Source organism: Pseudopipra pipra, chromosome 2 (genome assembly GCF_036250125.1).
Source record: "Pseudopipra pipra isolate bDixPip1 chromosome 2, bDixPip1.hap1, whole genome shotgun sequence".
NCBI classification, from domain to species: domain Eukaryota; kingdom Metazoa; phylum Chordata; class Aves; order Passeriformes; family Pipridae; genus Pseudopipra; species Pseudopipra pipra.
Window position 1 is genome coordinate 20,685,155 of NC_087550.1, and position 19,101 is coordinate 20,704,255.

At 38.8% G+C, this 19,101-nt stretch overlaps 1 protein-coding gene across 2 annotated transcripts in view; it reads left to right on the forward strand.

The window, feature by feature from the left end:
* Positions 1-17,171, forward strand: part of IMPG2 (interphotoreceptor matrix proteoglycan 2) — a 54,589-nt gene extending 37,418 nt beyond the window's left edge. Inside the window, exons 10-21 of one of the 2 annotated variants that reach the window (XM_064644198.1) lie at positions 706-723; positions 2,753-2,997; positions 3,618-3,700; positions 7,307-7,631; positions 8,094-8,279; positions 8,685-9,808; positions 10,590-10,809; positions 12,007-12,217; positions 14,347-14,535; positions 14,723-14,921; positions 15,863-15,942; positions 16,806-17,171. In XM_064644198.1, coding sequence (XP_064500268.1) covers positions 706-723; positions 2,753-2,997; positions 3,618-3,700; positions 7,307-7,631; positions 8,094-8,279; positions 8,685-9,808; positions 10,590-10,809; positions 12,007-12,217; positions 14,347-14,535; positions 14,723-14,921; positions 15,863-15,942; positions 16,806-16,818 — 2,893 coding nt within the window. In that variant the 3' untranslated portion in view covers positions 16,819-17,171. Of the gene's footprint in view, positions 1-705; positions 724-2,752; positions 2,998-3,617; positions 3,701-7,306; positions 7,632-8,093; positions 9,809-10,589; positions 10,810-12,006; positions 12,218-14,346; positions 14,536-14,722; positions 14,922-15,862; positions 15,943-16,805 lie in introns of both variants that reach the window. The other variant, XM_064644197.1, reaches the window with a different exon arrangement.
* The last annotated feature ends 1,930 nt before the right edge of the window (positions 17,172-19,101 follow it).

The following is a 19,101-nucleotide window of genomic DNA, read 5'->3' on the forward strand; positions in this document are numbered from 1 at the left end:
CATCTGATGTCTGAGTTTTGGGGTACATGGATCACAAACTGTGATTTTTCTTGAATGGACTGGATATAACTTTCAGAATCTAATGATACTGTTCATGAGTTAATCTAAATTGTGTTTTCTTTGAGACTGTAAGCTGTGTTTCTTAGAATTTATTGCCTAGGGAACTGTAGCTAGATTACATACAGGTAGCAAAGTAACTATAGTGAGAAAGGTTTTGTGGCTGGAACCTTAGACTGTGTCCAGTTTTCAGCCTGAAAGGCAGCAAAACCTTCCATCTTGGTATTTTCAGTCTAATACATTTGCAAGCTCTTGGTTCATTTGGGGAGACAAATAAAAGGTTGGTATTTCTGGCAGAGCACCAGAACTCTCTCCTCTGCTGTGCATGACAGAACCCCAAGGTTGTAGACTAAACCTTTAGGTAGAATTAGTGAGCCTTGATCTCCTTGATCTTGAACAGCATTATGTGTAGTAAGCTGAGATGTCTTTGCTGATTCCTTGGGATCAATAGGAAATATCGGTTCAGTAAAAGCAGAACAGTTTATGTAGCAGAATAACTATGCAACTTAGTAGTATATTGCTTTGTGCATTTTCAAATTAGTGTGCCCTGTAGAATACCAAAGCAGATTTGTAAAAACTATAAGACTTAAAGGAAATTATGACACCGATTTAACAGGTTTTGCTGTTCTGTTTTGTTTTTATATTCAGCCCTTCCGAGGAAGACAGGTAAAGACAACTTTTTTATAAATATTGTTATAATACAGATGGAAAGAACATGTTTAGCTGGAGGACATTGTTTTGGGGATTTGTAGTTTTGGCTCCAGAGCAAGATAGTTATCCAGCATAAATATTATGTGACGGGTTCTACCAAAAAATGCAAGTAACTGATCTGTTTTGATTAAAGATAAACCTAATTTGCTTATTTAAGTCCTAATAATAATAATAAAAAGAAATACTCAGGGAAAGTCTACCTAAACACAAGTCAGCTACTGGGCTAACTTGTGTATAAGAGTCTCTTTTGTGAAGTAAACAAAATTGCTTAATGATTACTCGAGGTCTTCATATTTTGCAGCAAAGTCTTGAATATATCAGGGGTGATTATTATACTGAAATAAAAGTAGGCAAGAAAACCACAGTTCTCCAGCAAAGGCAGTTGCTTTAGCTACTTAAAGGGCAAAGGTGCTGCACATTTTACCAGAATTTTCGTAAAGGTTCTTTAGCAGAACATGGGATCGGTCTGGACTTGTTTTTCATCAGATATATGCAAGTTAAGAATACTAAATTTTCTTTAGTATTTTAAGAATTTCACAAGACAGAAAATGAACTGTGGCATTAACTTACTAGGTGTATTATTTTCTTTTGTGTATATCTCAGCAAAGGCATAGCCAGTTTCCATGGAGAATTTTAAAGAGCATTCTAATTTTAGGAGAAAGGTTAGATAACACAAATCTCTTCACAAACTGTAGTGACTTAAAGCCATCCCCTACTACTGTGCACTTCTGGAGGATAAGATGCATGCAACTGTTCACAAAGACTATGTTCCAGCCACCAGATGTTTAGCCTTTTCCAGACAGATGATGGTGTTGTAGTTATTTGTTAGGAATTATTAAAGGCAACTGACAGTACAGTTGTATTAAATCTAAAGGTTGTGTTTGAGGAGCATGCTCTGTTCCATCTTTGCTGTGCCTTTTCACTACTGCTGTCCTTTATTTCCTCTTCTGACAGTCAGTGTCCTTGATGAGCTTATTTTGGACTTATTTCAATGATAGAGCCACCAGCAAAACTCCAGCAGGCTCCTCATTTTAGTCAGTGTGTTTGCAGATTATGTCTCTGTTGTATCTGGTGCTGGGACTTGAAGACTTCCCTGAACAGAGAAATTATTTTAGCAATCCAATTCAGCTCCCTGGAATGAGCAAAACCTGTATTCAGGGCACATATTTCTAACACTTCATAGATTACTTAATTTTCTTGCTGTATTCTGTGTACAGCCAAAATATGTTATATTTTCTAAAGCTCCCTTGTGCTTATGCCCAGTGTATGGTAAATTGGATTGCTGCCTATACTGTCATGTGGAAAAGGACATGCAAATGTATTCAGAAAAAGAAAATTAAGATAATGGAGGAGAATTAATATGAAAAAACCCTAAACTGTACACAGATACAAAACCGAGTTATAGAACAAATGATCAAATGAATCTAGATAAACATTCCCAATTATAAGTTGTATTAAATACCATTTTATTGCTATTAAAGACATTCTTTTGAACAAGTTGACACTGCACAGTGACAGTGATCAGGGCTCTCTCACTTGCTACTGTAGATTGCTGCTATATACAGCCTGTTTTTCCTTTTGGTTTTCATACCTCAGAACCATTCCCATCATTGGCATGACCTTAAAATCATCACTCTCACCACTGCATGCTGGTGGGTCCATTAATAATGCTGGTAAAAAGCCAGCCTTTTGGTCTGCTTGTGGTCTGTCTGCCATTCATTAGTAGAAGTACAGGGCTGGGACCAGACCAGGTGTCAGCTTTTGGTAGCCTTTTCCTTGAGAACTTTGCATTGGTGGAGAGCACAAGCAGATACAAAAGTGAAAAGAATTAAATAGTTTTTATTTAGAATCCCTTAAAGCCATATATTTTTATATTAAAAAGTGTATTGAACAGGTTCTTGGGAAAAAATATCACAGTGTTTGCTATACTTTGGAAAACCTGGCATTTCTCATCTGTGTTCTCTTTGTCTTTGTACAACTGAAGTGGGGTAGAAGTTCACTATGCTGTTACATTTGATGGAAAAGCCATCACCAATGCCACCTGGGACCTGATTAACCTTCAATCCAACAAGGTGGAGGACAACTCCTTTATGGGCATAGAGGATAATCCCACAGTTGTGTACACCATCAGTGATTTCCGAGATTATATTGCTGAAATCCTCCAGAAAAATGCTTTGCTTGAAAACACCTCCTTGTCTTTAGACCCTAACTCTCTCCAGCTTACTAATGGTGAGTATTAATTATGATGCACTGGTGTGTCACACATCTGAATTTTTATAAACTAGATCTCAGATGAGCAAATTATTCAGTTGCCCTCTTAATAATTAAACAGAGAGAACAAAACCAACTATGTTACAGCTTGTTTTGCTCTGGTCTTATCTAGGCCAAATCATCAGCAGTAGCATCCCATTTTTTTAATCCATTAGTTTAGTCTCTTTTTTTTTATTTTTACACTAAGGTTTGTGCTGTGCAATTCCAGTAACACTTCCAAAAATTAATAGGAATAAAAAGGGTTCACATGATACACCTTGCACTAAGGTGACCTTCAGCTTAGTAGCCCTGTGTTGGCCTTGAGCAGAACAAGGAAATACCTGGGTTATTGTTGAATATTCAGTGATCCTGCTAGAGGTGATGAAAGAGGGCTGTCACCCCTTTGTTCTTATCTTTCCTCTGTACTTCCTACAGTGATTTGGGGGGCATTTCCAGGGATAAAATCTCTCTGACAAATTTTTTGAGAAGATTTTACTCACAAATCTGAGATCAGAGAGGGTTTTTCAGTCAGTCTTCCAACATAACCTCCTCACACTGCTATGGCAGCCTTTAGATCCCAAGTATTTATGTTTTCACAGTGAAAGAAATACTACACCCCACGTCAGAAGACCCATCCTGGATTACTGAGCATCCAGTTGTGCTGGAGCGCCCGGAGTTCGATGTGAGTATGGTTCTGAGCAGAGGCCGTTGGACACATTTGAACAATTTAACTCAGCAAGGTGGAATTGTAGCCAACACCCAGAGCTCCTCTATCCCACTGTACATGCAGAATAAGTAGTAATGAAGGCATACCTTATATTAGAGTAAAAACTGGTGAAATCTCTCATATAACAATTCTGGTGTCTGTTGCACCAGTTTTCTGTGATCATCTTGTTTAGACTGTAAACTGCTCTAAAGGCATGATTCTTCCTTCCTGTGTTTTTTTGGAAAGCTACAAATAAATGTAAACCCTAAAGCTGGCTACTGGAAGAGATAAAATGCTAAGTTTCATATGCTCCTTTTGTTACTGTATTGCCTTCACAGAAAATTCTCAGCTTGGTTTTATGTCAATCCCCCTAATGCCAGCAAAGGAAACAGAAATATAACAGGTGGTGAAATTGTAATTATCTCCTCTGATTACCTCTGGAACAAGCCAGGACATAGACTGAAGTTCCCTATTGGACAGGAGGCTCAGTATCCCTAACCATGTCTGTACAATGCAAAGGGACTTTAGGCAGAGATACTGAGTTAGGTGCTGGCCACACTGAGATCAAGTCAATTAGTTCTGCCAACAGTGAGAACTTCTGAATGGTGGAGCATTGTCTGGGCAGTAGGTTTCTGCTCTGCACTCAGTTGTGTAACACAGATGTGCCTTCCACAAAGAAATGAGCTCAGATCGTGCCATAAAATCCACATCCCCCTGGGCTGGATGGTAGGTTCTCACTAAGCCTGTTATGAGACAATGCTGTGACAGACACATCTAATTTCAGGTCAGCTTCTGAAAGCTTTATGTAAGCAAAATTTGTAGTCACTTAACAGAACCCAAATATTATTAGAATGGAAAAAGGTATAATATCCTTAATTTCATGCCAACTTTTCCTGAGTTTTAATCATTGGTGTCTAAAATACAGATTTATATGGATTTACCATAATGGCTCTAAACGTAGTGTGGATTTAAGTTAACTTTCAGGGAAGGTCTTTCTCTTTACTAGAGCTGTCTAACTAGTTTAAAATATTGCACATATTTATTTTAGTAAGACAAAGAATTCTTCCATCTTTACATTCATTCTGTGGATAATCTGGCAAATGTGCAGGAAAGAAGATTTTAGAGTAGCGGTAGCTTTGCAATAATAAATTTTAATCCAATTTTAGGGAATAGTATGTATGAGAAAAAATTGTGGAAGTTATATTTTTCTAATTATGAGCTATGAATAATCTATGACTTCAATCAAGAACTCTAATTACATAAAAGATATTGAGTATATCCCCAAACTAGCTGTGTACAATCTGCAATACACAGATAATTTGGGAAGTAACTTCACATAAATTTAAGAAAATCAAAAACATGCTTAAACAGTAAAAAATTGATCAATTACTTCCAGAGATGTCAAACCTTTATGGATACACTTAAGTAGAACTGCTACCTATGGAAAAGAATTTTGCTATGATTCTTCTTAGCTGATTTGAGAATAAGTTGGATTTGTATTATCATACATACTTATGACATAATGTGGGACTGTCATGACTTCACTATCTAATTACTAGCAGATGGTACCACTAATTTTTTTTTTTTTGAGTTTTACAGATCTCTTAAAAAGTAAAGCAAAATTAAGACTATTTTTCAAAATCCATATTTTCTTGTTATTTCTGTGAGTTGTAACAGGTAGAATGCTCTGACTTGCTGAATACAATGCCTTTCTGGCAGCAGAAAATGGAAAATCGGGGAGGGAGTTCTGTGTTTGCAGTCATCTGTCATATTTGTAAGCCTTTCAAAAGACATTAGCAAAAACCAGAACTTGCCAAGATGATATTAAACTTGTTAATATAATATATTGCACTGTAACAAGAATCTTTGAATAATGTTAGTTGCCATAGGAACATCTATCCACATTCGAATAAATGATGAAGTGCAATCCCTGGCAACTAAGTGCTCACATAAAAAAAAAATGTATTGAGAAGCTATTGCTGGTAGTCCTTATTCATTCTTTATGGAATTCATACATGTAATTTGTTTCTAATTTTGTATAGTAACTGTTTTTACAGGTTTATTTATAGTGGTCAGTTTTGCCAAAAAATATAATTGCTGGAGCACATGTCTATGTGATATATATAATTTTCAACTGCTTGTTACCATATAAATTAAAGAATGTGAGGAGACTGTGGTGGCATAACAACTGGCATTTTTAAATGTGATCAATGCAGGTAAACAAGTAATTTAATAAAAATACTTTAACTGGCCTGTTTCCAAAGCATTCAAGTACAGTTTGAATGAAGCTGAAAATTTAATTCACCCACATTTCAACCAGGAGTAAAATTTCAAAGTGTTTGGATTCTTCCTGTTATCCCTGCTGGTCAAGTAATAGAAAGAGATTTGACAGGAATGGCGAGCTACAGAAATAGTTAGAATGGTTTTGAACTGTAATATGTATTATAGAACCCTGTGTCCACTACCCACTTAACTTTGCTCATCACCATCAGCAGTTGGTTAGTTCTTAGTAAATTGCTGCTTCTTGAAAGTGCTTGGCAGGTTTTGTATCCCATGGGTTTTTTTGGTCCATATCACATTGATATGTGGGCACGTGTCTGTGTGAAACACTAATTCCCGAATTTTAGGCTGGCAGCTTGCTTTTGTAGCCTTGACCAAATAACTTATCTCTTTATTAGCTTTTCCCAACATAATTGGCTTTTTCCTCATCAGACACCATGATAGTAGATTAATATTCAAAGATGAAATGTGCTAACTATTTTAACTGTAAATCAAATAATGATTGGGATGTGAAATAGTAAGTAAACAATGTGGAAACTGGAGATGTAAAACCAAATTATGTTTTCACATTCCAAACAATTAGTTCTGCATACTCTTTGTTGTTCATAGTTACCGCTGATAGATTTATTTTTTTTTTCTGCACAGGCATCTTGGCTTTGAGACTAAAGTTATTCCAGGTTCTCAACATTCTTCTTTACATTATGGTTTTTGTTTCCCTCCTGGGTTCTTATGCCCAAAAATTAAAAGATACCAATAAATGATCACTGGGCATGCATACATTCAAGCTCTGTTTCTATGCTGTGTTATGTATCATAGTAACTGCAATATTATAATTAACATATTGATTGCGTGCCTGAATAATAGCTGCTAAAACCTCATCGTGCTTTAGGAAGTCAGGCAGAATTTATCTTTGGTTTAATTAGAGATGGACAGATTCATTTTTTTAGTACAAGAAAGGATAAGGGGTTGGGTGTAGATGCCAAATCTGTTGATCCTGTAAGTGATGTTGTCCTCCAACCAATCTGAATGGCTCCTTTCCCTTTTCAATGGACACGACTGGACATGACATATGCCACAAGGACATGCATTTTACATGTATATTGCACACGATTAGCAAAGGGTCTATATTTGCCAATCCTCCCAGTTTAGCCCCTCCTGCTGCTCTGCATTGCTCTCTCACAGAGGCAGTAGTACAAGACTGCTGCTGCCTGCTGTTAACACCCTCTATGTCTTCAGCTCAATGCAGATAATCAATGTTTCCCCTGTAATAGTGGAAATATTAATAGTACGTTTATGTTCCAGGACAGCACCTTTCTAGCTGAACGTCCCTCAGCAGATGAATCAACAGTCAGCAATGCCTTGCCCTTTGATTACACCAAACCAGACTCCACTTCAGACAGTGAACAGTCCAGTGACAGTGAAATCCAGCCAAGACCAGAATCCGTGGACTCAGAGGCCGGTTTGGCACCTGAAGCTCCACTTTCCTCAGAGGCTGACGACACTTCTTTGCCTGATGGGCTGAATTTAGAGGATGGGAGTCAGACTCCTCATTTGGTCCCTGCACCAGTGTTAGAGCATGATTCTGAGGACTCTCTGGAATGGTTTTCACCCCCCAGTTCTTTAGATGGTAAGTTAATGCCATTGACTGGAGCTTAAATTTGGATGCCAGTGTTTTCTGATACTCACCAAATTACAGTTCACCAAAATGACTTTTCAAAACATCTAAAAATTGGCTTTCTTTCTCTGCTAGTTTTTACCTTTCTTGTATGCATATACTTAAGAAAAATATACCAAGGTAAAATGTTTTGTAATAGCTAATAATGCCTGTTTATCCCTTCTGGAAATGATACACACATAATGCTTGTTTAATTTCATAGAATTAATTTTGAATGTCTTGACTTGGCCCATATAATATCTGAATGGAAAGTGGGACAGGTCAACATGGGTCCATCTGACTTTGGCATACAAAGGCCAGGATATATTATGGGAAACATGTGGAATACAGATCTACAGATAATAAAGTTAATGTAGTTTGACCCTTTTTATCATAAACAACAACTAATTGGAAATTTATTTTTATTTTTAATAGTTGAAGATACTGGACTATCTGAAGATCTTTTGCCTTCAAGTCCCTCTCACCTTGTGCCTGAAGAATTTCCGTCTACAGATGATTATGCAGTTCCTCTGCTTCCTGCACCAACAGTGGCCTCTTCATCAGTCATAGAGACTGATGTTAAAGAAATAGTATCTGCTGAGAAGGAAGAAGAAACTCAAGGTAGTCCTGAGGGCAGTGACAGTGCAGACTCTGTGGAAGAAATTCCTTTTCCCTTAGAAGTACCCCCTATGGAAGATGAAACTGATATGTTTCTTGGAGATAGAGTTATATATGATGATGGGTCTGGTTCAGCTTTTGATGGTTCAGGAAAAGAAATGGAATCAAGTATCTGGCCTTGGGAAGAAGCAACATTGGAACCAGTTTTTTACCCTGGTCCTGATAGCTGGCTTGAAGATGACAATGAGTCTTTGTTAATCAAAACTGAGGATATTCCTGAAGGCATGATCTTAGACTATATTCTCAACTCTGAGAATAAATTAGATTATGATCCTTCCAAAGATGAGAATGAACATATAGTCAATATAAAAGATTTCCTTGATGAGTCTGAAATATTTGTCTTTCCAGAGACTACAACTCCGCCAGTACCTCTGTTACAGACAGAAGAGCCATCATCTGTGGAACCATCTACACAGGCAGAAACACTGGGCATGTATGATTCTTCTTTTGTTAAACCGTCCTTGGTTTTGGAGCCTTCGGTGGATCATTCTGCTGTAGACATGCCAACTGGAGAGGTGCCTGTCTCACCACAGGACACAGATCTGTCTGCGGAAGATCATCTGCTTACATCTACAGAGACTGTCAGTATGGAGCAACCTGAAGAGTCTAGTGTAGATCAGAACATAATTTCTGAAGAAATTGAACACCAAAAGGAAGACAGGACAATGGTAGAAGAACTATACACAGTGAAGCAGTCAGATGTAATGGAAGCTGCTACAACAGGACACTTGGACACAAGCTCTTCAGGAACCATTCTGCCTGCAGGTCCTTCCATGGTAAAGCCTGATGCTTCCACAGAGGAGCAGCAAGCCCTAGATTCATCACTGGCAGGCCAAGACACTACTGGATCAGCAGTGAAGAGACCAGCTGATGTTTGGCCTACTGACAGAACACTAGAAACCTCCTTAGATCAGACAGTGCAATTAGCAACGCCAGCTGCCCCTCAAGTTTCAACTGCAGTTCCTTCTGTGATAGATCAGACCACTGTCCTGGAGGACTTCGCTGGGCAGGGTGGTACAGACCACATTTCCATGAGCTTCAGCACTGCTGTGAAGTATGAAACAGTGAGAGTAACAACAAGCCCCATTGAGCTTCCATCCCATCTCCCTCCTGTGGGATCCACAACATCATTGTCTGTGGCTGCCTCAACAAAGCTGGGAGATGAAACGACAAGAGCCCTAGATATTTCAGTAGACCTGGACCATGTGAGCACTGTCCACTTTTTTCCTGAGCAGACTGAGGAGGAAAGGAGAATGACCGAAAGTCACATGGAGCTAACAACTCGTATCCAGTCCACAGAGATGGCCAGTGTGGCTTGGGCCACACATGAAACTCACTATAGCAGTACTGTCCCGTCCCGAGCTCTAGTTGTGTTTTTCAGTCTTCGGGTTACCAACATGATGTTTTCAGAGGACCTCTTTAATAAAAACTCCCCTGAATACAAAGCATTGGAACAGCGGTTCTTGGAACTGGTAAGAATGACTTCTATACTAAATGTTCATGACCAGATAGACACAAATTGTTGGCATTGATATTTAATAATCTCTCTTGCAGAGAGCAACTCAAAACTGGTGTTTACAGATATGATTTTTGTCCCCCCACAGGAAAATTCTGTCTGGAAACAGATGATGGGATGTTTGTCTTTTATTTAGTCAATATTCTCTCTAAAGCAGAACTTTTTAGTTTACTTTTTAGTGATGAGGTAACTTTTCTGCAACACATTCAACCCATCCTAAGAGGTGGCTCGGGGAGCTAAGCTGTTCTTTCCCTGGCTGATGACTAGCAAAGCCTCACAGGAGTTATACAGCAACAACTGCCAAGTTTTAACTGGGAAATTCACCTCTTCTAACTGAAATGAATATTTTTTTGTGGGAGATAAGGGAACAAAGAACAGAGGGGGAAGTGGGACATGCTTCAGGGAAAAACCCTGTGAAATAGCAGTTATGACTGGTGCTTAGATCAAGGGAGAACTGTATTTCTGAATCATAAGTTTTTAGAAACTGTCTGTATTTCTGAATCATAAGTTTTTAGAAACTGTCTGACAATTGGTATACTCTTAAGAGATGCCTGAAGTACTCAGGCTCCTGGCAGGCTGCCAGCACAGAACTCAGTTGGGTAAAGTTTAATGCCTTTGCTGCGGGATTTGGATAAAGTCATTCAGACTCCTGCTGTCTGATGCAGTAACAGTGCAACAGAATTGAGTAGAGAGAGATTCAAAGATTCAGCTTTTCTGTCACATCTCCTATGTTGCAGCTGGTGCCCTACCTTCAGTCAAATCTGACGGGATTCCAGAATCTGGAAATCCTGAACTTCAGAAACGGCAGCATTGTGGTGAACAGCCGAATGAAATTTGCCAAACCTGTGCCTCGGAATGTCACCAATGCTGTGTACTTGATCCTGGAAGACTTCTGCAACACTGCATATCACACCATGAACCTGGCCATTGATAAATACTCCCTGGATGTGGAATCGGGTAAGGACAGCAGGGAAATGCAGTTTAAAAGCAAGGCATTTAGAACAATTTCTGCTTTAAGTACTAAGGATCCCAGCAGCTCAGAGACTGCCCACTGATTTTCACAGACTGGGCTTCAAAAACACAATCTTTCAGAGTTTAAACAAACAAATAAAAATCTGTTATGGGACTAAAGAGATGAAGATAAAAGTGGGACTCAGACAGAGCAAGCTGTATGGGATCCATATAGAATTATGGAGACAAATTGACTCATGTAATACTCTATACAATACCACTGCACTTTACCAGGGGAGCAAGGGAGTAGCCTGCTCAGGTAGAACAGTGGTGCTCATCTCTCTTTTGTTTAGTTTCATGTGTGGTATGAACTTATTCCATGTGGTTACTCCGACAGGTGGTAGCCAGTTTAGCTGCCAGGTGAGCATCTGCACAGGTAACAGCTGCTGCCTCATTCTTGTGGTAAGGCCTTGATTGCACTAAATAGTTACAGGCCCTCTTGGTTCACTTCTCTGATACAGGGAGAAAGTTTTTTTTCTCTGTCCAATTAGCCAGTAGTTTACCATATAAGCAACTCGAAAATATTGCCTGTTTTAAGGTTAGAGAAAAACAAGAGTGCTGACCTGTTGGCAAATGGTAGCTGTTCTTCACAGGTAGCTCTCTTAAAAAGATGGTCTAATTAGCATGAAGAAATCTTCTGATGTTGATCCTTTAGGTGTATGCCAGCCTCTTAAGCTTGATACAAGTGAGATCTCTTGAATGCTATAAGCTTGTGTTCCTTGCAGACAAAAGGGCAAATCCCCTCATAGCAGATGGTGAGTGCCCAAAGTCCCACTGCCCTTCCCTATATGCTGCCTAGGTTTTCTGTAACAAGAAATGCTGGAGTTCAGCTGTGTTTTACTCATTTGCAAAATATAGTTCCAGCAGAGAGAGAAAAGTAAGAAAAAGATCACTTTATATGCTTGGTTTTTTGATTGTTTTGTTGGTCTTCTCCGTGGCACTGGCATGCACTGTGCAGACAGAGGAATACTTGCTAGTGCTTGTTCACCTCAGCAGAACCTTTTGTTACTTGGGAAAGATGCACACTGGATTTTTGTGGATTAACTAAGAGACCATTAGAGAAAATGGCAGCAGACAGGCAGCACTTTGCCTCAATTAAGGTTCTCCTCTATCATTAATACATTCTGCTCTATGTATTGTCAGGTGAGCAAGCAGATCCCTGCAAGTTCCAGGCCTGCAATGAATTCTCTGAGTGCTTAGTAAATCGCTGGAGTGGAGAAGCTGAGTGTGTCTGCAACCCTGGCTACCTGAGCATTGACGGGCTGCCGTGCAACAGCATTTGTGATCTGCAACCAAACTTCTGCCTGAATGATGGGAAGTGTGACATAAGCCCTGGGCAAGGGGCCATCTGTAGGTAGGTCATCCTGCTGTTTGAAGTTGTGCTTCCAGTATGAAAACCCTTTATTGTCTCCTGTGTTGTAGCATTCTACAAGATCTGTCTAAAATTCTGTACAATAATGTATAACAAGTGAGTAGATATTATCGTTCATGTTATGCTGCTGTGTGCAAGTCCCAATATTAACATTAGTTTTCCTGTGTATATATCAGAAATGAGACAGTAACAGATTAATAGAATAGAAACATCAGGAAATTAGCTAACTAGGAAAAAATGGTTGCACACACAGTTGTTCAAATCATTTGCATTGACCTTTGGGGACAGAATTTATCTCCAGAGGTTCTATGAAGTAGCAGAGTGTTAGATAATGTCATATAACATATAGGAGTTAATTTCATCACAAAAGTTCATCCCTGAAAGGCAGACTGATAGAGAACAAATATTTTAAATATAATGCTTTCATTTAAGAAAAAATTATAAGAGTAAATACTGGACATTTGGCAAAAATCATTTGTGATTCACAAAAGGATCAAGGCACAGGCCCTATACTTCAAATTTTTGCTTAAAAAAAGATATAGATGCATCTGAACAGGATTGCTGTATTTTGCAGGCAATGGAAAAGACTTAGTACAAGATACAGACAAATTGATGCTGCTGCTGACACTGCATTTAATTTTTTAATTTTCAAGCAAACTAACAGTCTATTTTTAAAAGCAAAATATACCTATCAGCAAAAGTTAAGAGAATTATTGCAAAGAAGAATATTATTACTAGTAGTTATTATTTATTTCATGTGATTTTTCTTTTTAAAGCTTACCTAGAACATCTTTCAAGTCAGAGTCCTAGTATTTAACAGAAGAAAAAAATTTTAAAAACTATAAAAATGGGTACTATCACAGATGTATTATAACTTTGATAATATTTGTATAATAGTGTTAATTAGAAGCAGGTAAGTATCTGAAATCCAGCATGTTCCAGTCTGTATTTATTAAGAACTTTCTGAAAAAAACCTGAAGTATTGCTTGCTACTTTCAGAAACTATTTCAGATAATTATGTTAGAAAACTTAATTTACTGATGTTTCTTATCGATAAGGTTCATTGCTGTGTCATACCACCTTACAATTCCTTGAGTTTTTATAGTAAAAACTCCCAAACACACATAATGCAAATATATTATTTTTCCTGGTGTATTTAAGGTCAGTATTAACATTAAAGTTCTCATGTTTAAAACCGAAGTAAGGCAGGAATACTGAATACTGTTTTGGGCAACCATTCCAAAGATACAATCTTGAACATACACTTCTTTCTATCATTTATTTTGTGTATCTATTTAACAAACCATTGTGGAGTTCACTGCACTATAACATTTTGCTCAGTTAACACACCTTCGTTTGTATTTACGTTACAAGATGATAAAGGCAACTGCTATATCAGTTGTACGGTACTGGATATGTCACATGCAAGGCTCAGGCAAGGCAGGACTTTTTACTTAGTCTAAACACCTTCCAGTTTTAACAAATCACGGGATACTCTAAACTGCAAAAACCAGTGACTTTTTCCATCACAAATACATTACCCTTTTACTCTTTTACCTATATTCATTAAATTCAGTAATTGGGGTAGTTCCTCCTGGAGAAGAGAAGGCTCCTAGGATGTCTTCCTATGGCCTTTCCATATTTAAAGGGGGCTTATAAGAAAGATGAGGACAAGCTCTTTATCAAGGCCTGTTGCGATAGGACAAGGTTTTAAACTAAAAGAGGGTAGACTTAGACTAGATATAAGGAAGAAATTTTTTACATTGTGGATGGGGAAACACTGGAACAGGTTGTCAAGAGAGGTGATAGATGCCCCACACTTGGATTGGATGGGGCTCTGAGCATCCTGGTGTAGCTGAAGATGTCCCTGCTTATTGCAGGGGTTTGGACTAGATGGCTTTTGAAGGTCTCTTTCAAGCAAAACTGTTATATGATTCTATACCAAAAAGAATGTTCGCAATAATAATAATAATAATGAAGAAAATTGGTGATTTAACAACGCAAATGTATTTATTGAGGTGACTTAACTGAGGGCACACCCTAACGAGAAGTTAAATACATTAATCAAAGCTTTTGCAGGTGCTTAATTTCCCTGTGTTTCTTTGCGGCAGGTGTCGTGTGGGAGAGAACTGGTGGTACAGGGGGGAGCACTGTGAAGAATATGTGTCTGAGCCACTGGTTGTGGGTATTGCAATTGCTTCTGTGGCAGGATTTCTTCTTGTGGCATCTGCTGTCATCTTCTTCTTGGCCAGGACCCTTCGAGACCAGTATACGAAGAGTGACAGCGGTGACTCACAGGGGTAAGTGACACCGTCTAATACTTTAGAACACATCAGCTGCAATAAGGATAATTCTGTCCTAAGTCTTATATCACACAGTTGACAAGCAACAGGATGTGCAGGCACCTCCAAATGCCAGGCTTCCTGAGTCTATCTGCTGCCCTTCCAGGCTGCAGAGAAGCTCACAGTTTGTTTATTGCTCCCCCAGGCAGGGTGACAGCCTCTCGTCCATTGAGAATGCAGTTAAATACAACCCCATGTATGAAAGTGATACGACTGGCTACAGCCATTATTACCGGAGATATCCTCAGCTCACGTCCTACAGTTCCACCAGTGCAGAGACATCCACAGACTACAGCAGTGAAGAGATCAGGCACATTTATGAAAACAGTGAGCTTACTAAGGAGGTAAATGATCTTATTTTCATAGTGTCATGGGAAAGATCATGTAAGCAGTAATCTTATTCCACACTTCTAACCTCCGAGGTGGGCCCAGTCTTTCCCCAGTGTCTGTGCTCTGGATAAACAAAATGCAGCTATGACTGCTGCAACTACTTAAGAGAAGACAGAAAGGTTTTTTTTCCCTGCTTGCTTTTAGGTGCAGAGAAAGGAATGGGTTTGTTCTGACCCGTAATGAATTTCACATAAAAAAGGAGCTGACTCTTTAAGTGACTTCACGGGAGTTGGGGAGGTTTAATGTGTTGCTCAACACAACCTTTACCTTTTAATGCTAACTATCTTATGTAAGAGGAGTTACACAGTGAAAAACTGGTACATCCGGGTCTTTTCACAGTTTTTTTTTTGTTTTGGGTACTTTCTGATGTTTTTTAAAGTTTAGGTCTTTCAATAACCTGCAAGTTAGATCACATCCTTCTCCTTTCTTCCTCAATACACAGTATCCAATGTTTACTCTAGAAAGCTAAAAAGAAGGGCTTTATTTACATCCTGGAACTAACCACATATCCTTAAGAAATTGTGAGAGGAGTGAATCCACCATGTAACTGGAATACTACTGAAATAGTAGGCAAAGTATCTGTGAGAGATAAATGGTTTGTTAAAGCCTGTTGAAATAACACATTCTGTCCAAACACTGGTTTTGATTGAAAAGTAAAGTATTACTGAATTCAGATGAAGTGCTTCACTTAAAAAAACCAAAAAAACAAAAAACCAAAAAAAATCCAACAGACAAACAAAAAAAACCCCACAAAGTGTCGGAGTGCACAGTTTCAAGCTCTACTCCTTGCAGCAGCAATGCAAAGGAGATTTATTTTCCAAAAACCAGAAAACAGCTATTTCAGTAGTATTGTAGTTTCTATTATGTACTTACAATTCTGTGTCTTCTATTCTAGGAGATTCAGGACAGAATTCGAATTATAGAGCTCTACGCTAAAGATCGTCAGTTTGCAGAGTTTGTTAGGCAGCATCAAATGTGAGTGAAATGTCTTGTCTGCATATCTAACTCCTTTGATGTTTTCTCCTGTGGCATTTACTACATTACAGTATTTTTTAAGGGTCTAGAAACTCTGGGACACTAAAGGCTAGGATTTCAACATTATTTTTGAAGAGGTTCGACCCTTTAAAAATACTTAATAATCACTGTTAAAAGTAGACAACCCCAGAAAATATGTTAAAAACAGTGAAGAGGAATCCCAAAGTTAATGGGTGTCAGAGCTCTAACATCAGTTTAGGTCCTTGAAAGCATAGATAGAACCTTCTTAACTCTCCTAATGTGTTTCCCATTGCCCAGTGTTCTACTTAAAATAGAAATTTTGAAAGCACGTTAGTTTATCTTGGCAACTAAACCAAAACCCAACAGATCACTAGTACGATCCTGTCTGGTATGGTGGGCTCCTACCATCATAGAAAGTTTACAGTTCCAAACAATTAACCAATCTGAGCTGTGTGCATTGATGTAAGCTAAGCAAGAAGAAGGTCATCAAGGAATTAATTATTAGCATATACACTCTCATGAACTCCCACTGTAGCAAGCAGCAAATCACAGCTTGCTGAATTAGTTTGAAAGATACTGTAGTAAAATTCCTTGGGATTCTGTTAAAAATAGCTACAGTAGCAAACAACTTATGTTCTCAGATCTTCAGCTGTAATTTTTTTTAATTGAAAATAACAGCAGTTCACATTTTTCCATGTCAGTAGTTCATTTTTTCATCTTGAAAAGCATCAGCGTCTGAATTTTCCACAGCTGGAAAGCAGTAAGGGCTGTCTTATATAAGCCTTGAATCCAATGTTTGAAAGAGATGAGCTTAATCATTCCTTCTCTGTTTTTCATTTCAGGAAGCTGCTTTAAGAAAAAAAGAAATTGATAGAATACACGTGGGAGATAAAGACTACCTTGTTGCCACAGCAACGGGCTCAGATGTAACTGCAAAGTTACTTATAGTCTTAACATTGCATGGATGGATACAGATGTTTTCTAAATGAATGACTAAAATGTACAGATGTCTGTTTATCTCAATTACTTCTGGCTTTTCCGTGTAAAGTGACATTTTTGAATGGTGATCAGAAGTGGCAGAGGTTATGAAAGTTCATTTTTATTTAACTCCAAAATGGACAGTGAAAGTTTTGTACACAAAGGCAAAAAAATCTCCTCGGGCAAGAGAAGATACATGCACAACCAAAATAAAATGCTCATTGAAAATCCCTGTCTGGCATTTATCCCCTCACTGGAGGCTCCAGTAGTGATTTCATGGGTACAAAACACTAGTGGAAAGAAGGGAAGGAGGGAAGGAGTTGTAGGGGAGAACTATTGTGCTAGAATTATGTTAGCATTATTTTAAAATATTCCCGTTATCGACACAAACATAACTTCACTGGAAAAACCTTCCTTCTGTACAGATGCCCGATGTATGTTTTGCCACCTGGCATCAGCAAAACAGACAATAGCACTGAGCCTGCAGGCCTCCTGAGGGCTCTCCGCAGCAATCAGCATCCCCACTGCCTGTGACCCCAGGGGAGCCTTGGCAAGGCAGGGCAGCTCTGCTGCAGTGCAGTACAGTGTCTTTAAAGCCAGGATGGTTGGTTCTCCAGCTGTTTCTGGCAGACACACCAACGGAGGCACTGAAGGGCTGCTATCATACAAATGTTCTGTGAGGCTTAAGTGACTAACATTTGACTTTTTTTGTATGTGGATAATTGGTTTCATATTTTGTAAGTTGATATGCATTATTTATTTGTTGTGTGTTTCCTTATCAGCTTATTTTCATCATGGATTTAATCGTTGAAATAGAAAGATGGCTAGTTTTAATGATGAAATGCTACAGTGGCATTCGTGCCCATCCTTTTATATATATTATATTTAGTGTTTACTTAGTTTTGAATTGAGCCAACTAATGCTTGTATTTTCTTTACTGAACTGGGCAATAGCCTTCCATGAGCTCCCTCCCTGTAGTACTTAAGTGCATCCATATTTGGTAGGTTGCAGCACTTTTCTGTGGGGAAGGGGAAAAGTGAGATATTCTTAGTTTAGTGGAAATCAGCATGGAATTCCTTAAACAGAAGAAGTCGGCCTGAAGCATTTTAAAATAACTTGAAATTTACAGAAACAGAGTTTTACCTTCAAGTTATGAAGAGAGTTCTGACTACATGTTAAGGTGTGTTGGGGCTCTGTTCAGTCACTCAGTGACTCTCGTTTAAGGCATTAACACAGCTGTCAGGGTTAGGGCACAATTATGATCACATTAGCTTATGCAAGCAAAAATGGCCAAGTTATTTATATCTACGATGTCTCTAGTTCTCGGCCCACATGTGCCAACAGCTACCTGATACTTTTTAGTATCTTTAGTACTTTTATTAATAGTGAGAATTACTTAATAATTGTCTGTAGGCAGCTTAGCTAAATAACTGAATACTTCAATGCAATTCTTCTATGTGTCCCAGAGAACCTCACTGGATCACTGGTGTAGTACCTTCTTGCCTTGAGTGGCAGGGGATGGGTATCAGAGCCACACATTTGTCTAAGAAATGCTTATAGAAACCACTGTAAGCCAAAATAATGCCAGACAGCAGTAAGTAATACGGTGCTGTTCAACACGTTCGTGACCAGGTGTTATGAGACAGAGGCCCCATTCTACTGGGTGGCCCAAAGGCTGTCAGAGCAGCTGGTCCAGAGTTTCTGAGGCACAGCCCACTCCTCCTGGCCCTGCAGCAGAATGGCTGAGCCATCCTGTAACGCCAGGCCCTGTGATCATAGCAGAGAACTACTGGGCTCAGGGTAGGCATCAGCTTGTGACTCGTTTCTGTGCAGCTCAGCTGCCAGCCCTGGGAGCTTCAGTGCTGCTCCTGCTAAGTGCAGCAGTGGATGGCAGCTGGGATCAGGCATGTTTTAAAGGTATTTTTAGTATTTTCTATGCACAAGCTGAGAAGAGGCTTGGTTACACTGAGTATGAGGTATTTCAGTGTATATACAGTGATATTTTCTTTGTGTGTGTGTGTGTATACATATGGACATGACGGTATCTTTTCACAACAATAAAAAACTATTTCCAAAATATTTTTTCTATAAAATTCATGCAGAGACTATGAGTTGGACACGGATAAGGCATCTTAGCCATGACCATTTAAGCATGTAGGA